The sequence below is a fragment of the Electrona antarctica genome, assembly GCF_951216825.1.
Source record: "Electrona antarctica genome assembly, chromosome: 4".
Classification (NCBI taxonomy): Eukaryota; Metazoa; Chordata; class Actinopteri; order Myctophiformes; family Myctophidae; genus Electrona; species Electrona antarctica.
This window is the reverse complement of record NC_136809.1, coordinates 30,132,815-30,142,986: the sequence shown is the minus strand read 5'-3', so window position 1 is coordinate 30,142,986 and position 10,172 is coordinate 30,132,815. Positions and strand designations below refer to the sequence as shown.

Sequence of the window (10,172 nt, the reverse complement as noted above, 5' to 3'; positions counted from 1 at the left end):
CACGCAGATCGGTGCAGTTTTAGGTAAAACATGTGAAAAGCTGCCTCATGGTGGCGCTATAACAGGCCGTTCTGGAAAATGTGGGGCAGAGGTTCATCGTTGGCATCCAGGGAGTGTGTGTGCAAAGTTTGGCATCGACCGGGTTAACGGTGCCGGAGATTAGCTGGTAACGGACGGACGGAAGGACACACGGACACACACACGGACGGAGTGCAAAACATACTCTCTCCCCATGCCTTCGGCCTGGTGGAGACAATAAGTGAAGTACATAGAATCTATGTACTTCACTTATTACACCATATTATTAGATAAGTTGATGACATTGAAATCTACATGAAATTGAATTAACTGAGTGGACAGTGAAAAAGGGAATTATAATTTCCAATGGAAAGTATACCGGATTGACTGGTTGAGTCACCATTATTAGGAAATGTGCCCATAGAATCAATCGGGGCACGGTGGCACGTCAATGTTGTAATTTACTGGGAAGTTGGTTGTCAAGAACTTCCACAGAAAAAGGGAGTTATAATTTACATATTTTATAGGGATTAACCTGTCAGATAGTTCTGAAGTCTTTTTAGTCACCGACGATAACTGACAAACCAAAAATATGTTTGGTATGAAAATAATGGTTTCTCCGGAGTTTCTCCGGAATCATACCAAACATATTTTTGGTGCGTGACGCGCCTACCCAACCGCTTTGTACTCTCTATAAAACGTCCGTTGACACACAGCTCGAGTAACCTGTCAACTCTCATCATCGTCTCCAGTCCAAGTGTTTACACTCTCGCACAGACACAGCCATGGCCGTCTCCATCACTCGTAGCTACAGTGCTCGCACCATCACTCGTAGCTACAGTGCTCGCAGCTGGAGCACCAGCAGCTTACCCGGTGGAGGTGGAGGAGGTGCCATGATGTCCCGTGCGCCCGGCAGCGTCTACGGGGGCGCGGTGGGACACATGTCCATGTTCTCCAGGGATCCATCCAACGATGTCGCCCTGCTGTGTGGTGATGAGAAATCACACATGCAGAATCTCAACGACCGCCTGGCCTCGTACCTGGAGAAGGTAGGCTAACAACAATTCGTTTAAAAACTTTGTTTTGATTTAAGGCAATACAATCAATCAATCAATCAATCAATCAATCAATCAACCAATCAATCAAAGCTTCACACTGTGTGATAGTAACTACATTTTGTTTTGTTTAGCCCACTGTTGGAGTGCATAAAATGTTATAATCTCTATGTTGGTCAATTCAACTTTTGAATCAGAATAACAAAAAGGCCGAAGTGATTTGTTTCAAATAGGCCAACAGAATTGATCATTTTAATGGCTTAATCTTAACGATTATGAGATAGTGATATATGTAAATATATTTTGATGAATTGAGTATACGATGACACCAATGAAAACAAGCCAAAAGATTTTTCTGGTTTCATCCTTTTATATCTTCCCGTCCTTACAAACTGTTAATAAAGTATTAAATCAATCAATCAACAAAGGTAACCTGTTGTTACACACCCAACCACCCCATGAGCCACTGTCTGTGGTTAATCGCTTGCCTTTCAAATAATTTAGAGGGATCATATTTGAAGGGATTTAACTTGTCACTCTGTCTTTGTGCATGCAGGTGCGCAATTTGGAGGCAGCCAATAGGAAACTGGAGCAGCAGATCAAAGAGCACTATGAGAAGAAAGCACCCATCCAAGGCAAGGACCTGACTGTCTTCTTCAGCACCATCTCAGATCTGCGTGCACAGGTAGCCTATAGTCAGTCAGTCAGTCAGTCAGTCAGTCTGTCTGTCTGATCAATTAGATATAGATTGATTTGTTATACAGTATTTTGAATAAAGGATAGGCCTACCAAAACATTTGTCATGTCACGTGACATTATGGAGAAAACAAATCACACCCGTGTGAAGTGAGGGGCGCTCTTATCATCGTACATCATCATAAAGTAACATGTCAATTTGCTCAGACACATATGACGTAAATCTTCCATTCATTGTCAATGGGAATTTAACAAAAATACTGATTTACTCATCTACATACGACGTAATCTCCATTCTTTGTCAATGGTATTTTATGTTTGTGTTAGGATAAAAATCGACACTATAGCTGAATATAGGAGGGGCTCAATAAAATAAAAAAATTATCTTGTCATTCTGAGCTTGCGAGCTTGGCAAACATTCTGCAAAAGATACAACTCACAATGTGGCACAGCACGTTGCGAGCTTGTAAATCACCTTTTTTAGACAAAGAGATGGTTGTATTTTTGTATTTTATAAAATTAAATTGTATTATAAAATTGCACAGTTTGTAGAATGGGTACATTTCAAAGAAAGTACAGGTCAATACAAAATCTGCTGAGGATAAAAGCAGAAAAAGCATTAAGTCTTCATTATCAGTACATCAGGGTCCTCCATTTTCAATTCATCAAGACATTTAAAGACATCCAAGTACACATCTATGCAAAATTGAAATAAAATCAGACCCGTCTGAACTGAGTGGACAGTGAAAAAGGGAGTTATAATTTCCAATGGAAAGTATACCGGATTGACAGGTTGAGTCACCATTATTAGGAAATGTGCCCATAGAATCAATCGGGGCACGCCGCACGGTGGCACAATAGTCAGTATAGTGCTGTCGCCTCACAGCTAGAAGGTCCTGGGTTCGATTCCCGCTCGGGACGCTGTGGGCACTGGCGGCATGTCTTCTACTCCCCCCTGTCAGGTGTAAAGGAGCAACTTGGACACTCATGCATGAAGGAAGCATGAGTTCAAGTCCGTTGCTCTCCCCAGGTTGGCGGAGGGTGCATGTGTAGAGCCCAGGATCACATTAGATAATTGACACAGGGGTGCAAACGCGAAAGGAATAGATCAGTGGTTCTCAATCAGTGGTTCTCAAAAATCTCTAGCATGATTATTTCAGTTAAATAGCATAACGGTTGTTAAGGGCTTGATTTAATTCACCTCAAATTAACAAATTAAATGAAGCTGTCAATATGTAGTCGTCCCCTTTCATGATGACAACAGGCCCAGGAAATAAATTAGAAAATTAGCAAATAATTAGAAAGAAGGAAAAAGGGTAGGGTAAAACACCTTTTTGTTGTTTTTCTTCTTTGCTAATGATTTGTTCGGCCCAAAATATTGTGTTCGTTGTCCGAGGCTTTAAAGGTCTTTAAATAAGTACTTTTTGAAATGTCTATGGGAAAAATGCATGGGGAATTATTTCCTGGGCCTGTCATCGTCATGAAAGGGGGCGGGACTGTGGCGCTATATCACCCCACCCAACACAACAGTGGTCCCCATAGGTTGATTCTTAGTCAGAGTGGTGGTCCTTCCCCCTGCTGTAGGAGGGACTAATAGACACCCCTGGGGGACTCAGTCAACAAATCATAGCCTGCTCCTCCAACATCCCATTACGTTGGGGAATGTGACAGGCTACATACAGTATAATGGGGAATGTGACAGGTTACATACAGTATAATGACATGACAGTAATCCACTGATGGATGCTCATATAATTACTGTGGCTTCAGACCCTACAGGCGTAACACCCAGAGACCATGGGCATCTATAGATAATTATATGAATTCATCTCATTCCACGTATACGGTATATTGCCTATGTACCTCCCCACTGAGCTTTGTTCTGGCTATTTGTCTAAAATACGGCTAGTCTAAAATGAGGTTATAACCTGGTCTTAAAGGCTTAGCCTAGACGTTGAAACAACGTAATTTCAACGTAGACCCTTAAAAACGGAAAGAAAAATCACTTTTAGACAAGTTAGAGCCTAAGTTAACCCAGTTTTAGACAGACGTCTATATCCGACTTTGGCTCACTGGGTCACTATAGTCGTCAGAGTCAGGCTGCGCTACTTAGAACTGGGTTACAGATGGGTTTCCTTGCCTAGTAATATTTGACTTGAGTTGAAACATATTAATACATGAAGGCAGATGGAGAGATGGACAGAGGGACCAACAGAATCAGATAGATATAATAATAATAATAATAATAATAATAATAATAATAATAATAATAATAATAATAATAATAATAATAATAATAATAACAATAATAATAATAATAATAATAATAAAACAACATTTGTGAATACAGTCTGCAATTCATTTATTTTTTAATTTTGAAAAGCTGTTCATGTATCATGTGGAGTATTTTTCTTCCCTTGCCCAGATCCTGAGGAGGGTTTTGGAGCAGCACTCCATCATCCTGCAGGTGGACAGTGCCAGTCTGGCTGCTGGTGACTTCAAGAATAAGTAGGGGGATCTTTTTTGCTCTATACCACAGTAATTATAGTATACCGGTATGTTTTAATGGTTTCTTTCACATTTTTCCATATGAGATAAATCATACACATACAGAGGAAGCAGTCAGGAAGTCAGCACAGTAGGAAAAGACAGGTGAAAACTGAAAGGGTGTCAAAAAGAACAATTGTGGATGTACGCTCATAATCTTTATTGGGAAAATTGAGTGGAAAATTGCAAAATAAGATCACGATTGTTTTTGTCTGTATAATTTGTATTACTTTGTTGATGTCAAGAATACCATAATTACTTTTTTATTCATTTTAAATGCATGTTGATCAAACATGAATCTAAACAGGTTTAAATGTTTAATTTGTTCCAATCGGTCAATCCATTCAGTAAAAGGGGCGCATTTGTTTGCTTTTGTACGTCACAGTGGGCATGCTTAACGCAAACATAAAAGGTCCATAGACTTGGCTGCCACATGACGTCACATACAAAAGCCAGATGTTGGAGGGGATAGCGCCCCTCAAAAAGAGGCAGAATCTGGGGAGCTATAGCGCCCCTCAAAAGGGGGCAGAATCTGTCTTGAAAGATTACATATGTTCTAAAACAAAGTACAATTGATTGATTTTTTTCTTTTCTTTTTACATTTATTATTATGGTATAGTGTTTTGGATTGTACATTTATATATATATATTTTTTCAACTTAAAATGTATACATTTTTCATGAACAAAAATAAATAAAGAAGACATACAGAAAACAATAAGACAAACAATTGAACATCACAGTATATGTTGCCAAACATCAACTCAGGAAATAAAATGGAAGATAAATGCTATAATTGCTGGGGATCACACACAGACAGGATAATAATAGAAAAGAAACAATAATACATACATACATATGCACGCACGCACCCACGCACGCACGCACCCACGCACACACCCACCCACGCACGCACGCACGCACGCACCCACGCACGCACGCATGGGGTGATTTTACTATAGTGCTAACTTTACCTACAGCAGTCCCTCTCTCTCTAATGTAGGTGTGAGATGGAGCTGAACATGCGTATGGCAGTGGAGGCAGACATTACCCGCCTGCGGAGTGCCCGGGACAGTCTGACTCTGACCAGCAGTGACCTGGAGACCCAGATCGAGGGTCTCAAAGTGGAGCTGATTGATATCAAGAGAAACCATGAACAGGTGAATCAATCTGCCTGTCTGCCTGCCTGCCTGCCTGCCTGCCTGCCTGCCTGTCTGTCTGTCTGTCTGTCTGTCTGTCTGTCTGTCTGTCTGTCTGTCTGTCTGTCTGTCTGTCTGTCTGTCTGTCTGTCTGTCTGTCTGTCTGTCTGTCTGTCTGTACGTACGTACGTAATTGCTTTATGTTTTTATATAATAATAACAATGCAGATTTTGTATTGTCCGTCCGTCTGTCCGTCTGTCTGTGAACAGCTAATCTCCGGCACCGTTAACCCAGACGATGCCAAATTTTGCATAAACACTTCCTGGATGCCAACGATGAACCAATGCAAAAGGTCCAGAACGGCCTGTTATAGCGCCACCAGGAGGCCGACTTTTGAAAAACATTACATTACTTCTCCAGATTCTGTCCAAAAATTCCGCAAATCGTTACACACTATATCTCTATAGTCATGTGTTCAAGATGGCTCTGTCCGATATTTTATAATCCATCCGAATTGGCATAACAAGTTTGCATGATTGGCCCATTTGAAACAAAAAGCCTCAAATCATGAACGCAGCATGCAATTTATGTGACATCTTTTACAGACTTTCCTACTAGGCTGAGGAATATATCCCACCCTTTTCACATTGGCCTGTTATAGCGCCACCAACAGTTGGATTTTTGCAAAACACATTTTTGGAACAAAATGCCTCAAATCATTCAATTGCCATCAATGGTGTAAGAACAAATGGTACCCTTTTCACATTGGCCTATTATAGCGCCACAGGAGGCAACCTGACCTGGCCTGGTGGAGACCTGTGCCCCGAGGGGCACTTTTTCTAGTTATAATTATAATAATAATTTGCTTCAACAGTATCAGACTGGTCCATCTACGCAAGAACCCTTAAGTCCCAGTTCAACTCCTGCTTTGTCAAACAGTGTGGCGCCATCTCTTGGTGTGGGTCGTTTATTTCACCTATAAGACATTATTATCAGTATTGAATAAGCGTTCTAATCATTTAAATTCAGCATGTACAGCAGTTTTCACAGAAAAAACTCACATAATGAAGCAATGCTATTTATTTTCCCCTGACCGAATTTCAAGGACCCAAAGTGACAAAAATATGTGACCCCTAATAGAACTCTATGACATCAAAAGTACCCCTCTCTTCCCTTGTTGCAGGAGATGCTTTCTCTGCGGTCAGAACACGGTTCTGTGAATGTGGACGTGGAGTGTGCTGTGGCTGTTGACCTGGCCCAGGTACTCTCTGAGATGAGACAGAAGTATGATACCATAGTCCAGAAGAACCATAGGGAACTCGAGCAATGGTTTCAGACCCAGGTGAGATGATGCTGGGCATCAATAATGGACCAATAATTCTATTGTTATGGTATCCATGTTTGTGTGTTTGCACTGTGTTTATGTGGAGGCATACTTGTGTCACTGTCTACTATGAGGAGCTGATGGCTGTACAAGACTAAATTAATTATGGCGCTCTCACATGCATACATCCTCCTTTCACATTCATTCAGCTATTTTCGGTGTGTGACATCCGCATGCAACTAAGTATAAATCCAGCTTTAGGATCATTCATGTTAAATATTAATATATATTTATGAGGAGGTGGGTGGTCCTTGAGGATTGTTCAGAATGGAGAACCACTGCTTCAACACATTGGTCCACAGATGCATCTCTACATGTCCTCTGACTGCTTTTCACAGCAAGGCACAGTGAGCAGTGGTAATGTCTCTCTATGAAGAACATGCATTAGGTGAATGATCTGAACAGTAACACAACAGAGTGGGTGTGGATGAAAGAAGGCAGCTATGCCATTTTTTTCCTTCTGTATTGTTCTCCAGTCCTTATAAATTGTGCATTGAGAGCTACGAGAGTGTGCAGCGACTCTTGTTTGGTTTGAGTTTCTCGGCCATCTGCCACTGGTGTGCATTTGCTCCTTGTGAACTTCTAACCTACACTAATGTGTGCGGGAAAGGTGGTGGTGACACAGAGCAGCATCTCCACCTGCAGCACAGAGGTGAAGACATCTCAGATGGAGCTCTCTGACATGAAGAAAAGCCACCAGAGTCTGCTGATAGAACTACAGGCCATGTTGTCCAAGGTACAGTACTTTACCCTGTGGAACCATTGTGGATGCTACCTGAAATACATACCGTAGCTCCTGCATCTATCTTGTATTATATTGTAGACTGGTTTCTATGTACTGTATGTCCCCTTTCAATCACGTTGCATCTACGGTGTATTATGCTTTTCCTCCACTTACACGGTCTCATCCACATTAAGGAAGGGAAAAACACAAAGGCAATCAGGGTATACCAACTGTCTTTGTAATTATACATTGTCTAATATATCTCTGCTGTCTGGAAGACGACCTTTCTATCGGCTAAATTATTATTGTAATCATCGGTATCTGTATTGGCCAAGAATTTCCATATTGGTGCATTCGTTTCGATTCGATTCGATTCGATTCGATTCGATTCGATTCGATTCGATTCGATTCGATTCGATTCTATACACCTTATTTGCTAATCACCTATTACTACACCTTCTGCTACTCCACAACTATTTTCCCTTCTTGCACTACCCACCCTGCAGAAATCGTACTTGGAGCAGAGCTTGGAGGATGTGTGTGGTTCTTACAGCTCTCAGCTCAGCCAGCTGCAGCTCTCCATCCACACCCTGGAGGCTGAGCTGCGTGAGCTGACTGTCAGCATCAAGCAGCAGGCCACAGACTACACGATCCTCCTGGACATCAAGATGAGACTGGAGCAGGAGATCGCAGAGTACCGCAGACTGCTGGATGGAGAGGGGCATACCAAGTGAGAACAGGGGGGAGGGAAGGCACCTGCGGGTCCCTGCATGCGGTTTGAAGTGATGTATTCATTTTTTTTGTTTCGTATTGATGACACACTGCTGTTGCTTTGTGTGTTTCTACAGAGCTGTGGAGATACAAGTGCAGGTGGTGGTGGTAGAAGGTAAGCATTTGACAATGGGAGAAATTATTCAGTTATGTTATAGAATGATGAATAGATGAATTGAGTGTTTATGTAACTGGCCTGCATGCACCCATCCATCCATCTGTACGTCTGTCTGACCAGTGTCCATCCATCTCCATCCATAGTATACTGCACATACACTGATTCGTGACCTGTGTCGGTTGTCTGATTCTAACCATCTTTCTATTCATTCAGTTTGCACTATACTTTCCCGTAAGACAGAAATTCCTAACCCTATAACCCTCTAAACAATGTTTGTCTTACTGTGTCTCCAGAGCATAAGCCCCACATTGAGCGGAGAGTGGTGACCATAGTGGAGAACATAGTGGATGGACAGGTTGTGTCCTCCACAGAGGACACAAAGGTGACACAGATTCAGTGAGCATGTATTCCAGTGATGACAGGAGTCATGGACTGCACCTTCTATCTAACCACCTGCAATACAACTTGGATCTATAAATCATGTAACTGTAAAATGCACCTTTGTAACTTAACCCAATAAAACTGGTAAAGCATCTGTGTAATTCTAGATTTCAACCACTTAAACCATATTTTATACTTTGGCTATTCTCGAATTCTCGATTTCAACCACTTAAACCATATTTTATACTTTGGCTATTCTCGAATTCTCGATTTTCAACTACTTAAACCATATTTTATACTTTGGCTATTCAAAAATAGCAGACATGGGGGCACGGTGGCACAGTTGGTAGTGCTGTCGCCTCAAGGTCCTGGGTTCGATTCCAGCTGGGGACGCTGTGGGTGCTGGCGGCGTGTTTCCTCCTCTGCGTCATCAGTGCCCATACCCGAGGCGGGGTTGGCGAAAGGGCCTTTATGTGTGGAGTTTGCATGTTCTCCCCGTGTCCCCTAGGGTAGGTACCCTCACAAAAGACATGCAGTAATCCTGGTCTCTAAACTGCCTCCCCCTTGCCGGCTGGCCGGTTATTCCAACCAGTTCCTTTCGCCTCCATCAGGCTCCATCAGGCCCCGCCTGATGGAGGTGAAAGGAACTGGTTGGAATAACGTGTTCCTTCCATGCGTCCAACTCCCCCCTGACAGGTGTAAAGGAGCAACTTGGACACTCAGGCATGAAGGAAGCATGAGTTCAAGTCCGTTGCTCTCCCCATGTCCCCCATATATGGGGACTAGGTTGGCGGAGGGTGTGTAGAGCCCAGGATCACGTTAGATAATTGACACAGGGGGGAAAAATGGGTTACAAAATCGTGGGATAAAAAAAAAAAAAAAAAAATTGCAGACATACAAGCTCATAACAAATCTTTGAATATTATTTTAAAGCAAACCTTTTTAGCTCAAATATTTGCTTCTGGGTGTCCCTGGAACAAAATATTTTGATATGTGGGTCGGTGGCCAAATACATATCATTTTGGGTGGTCCTTGACATGAAACGGTTTGAGCACCACTGACATAAAAAGTTCTTGAGCTTAGCCCAGATACCCTGGGTAAATATAGTAATCATTTCATTTCATTTCATTTCACATGACTTTTCAGAAAACTGTTTTAGAAGATATTTGTAGAATCAGCCTCAGGTCTTAATGGGTTAAAGGCAAGGCATCCGCCTTGACATTTGTGTTAGTTAGTTCTGGCTTCTCTTGCTAGCTTGTAACTAGCGAGAGAAGCAGGTTGAATAAATGATAACTATAGTGCTACTGTAACTGTGGGGCTAAAATCAATCTTGCAAACA

The 10,172-nt window shown here is 41.9% G+C and overlaps 1 protein-coding gene across 1 annotated transcript; it reads left to right on the top strand.

Annotated features, from left to right (window-relative positions):
- Positions 1-803: 803 nt before the first annotated feature.
- On the top strand, positions 804-8,958 carry LOC306921241 (keratin, type I cytoskeletal 42-like; the record flags this gene model as incomplete). Its single annotated transcript, XM_079498352.1, has 9 exons — positions 804-1,067; positions 1,630-1,758; positions 4,195-4,277; positions 5,319-5,475; positions 6,639-6,797; positions 7,450-7,575; positions 8,070-8,293; positions 8,412-8,449; positions 8,746-8,958. The coding sequence occupies 9 exons, from the start codon at positions 804-806 to the stop codon at positions 8,850-8,852; spliced, it is 1,287 nt and encodes a 428-aa protein (XP_079354478.1). The 3' UTR covers positions 8,853-8,958.
- Between the last annotated feature and the right edge of the window lie 1,214 nt (positions 8,959-10,172).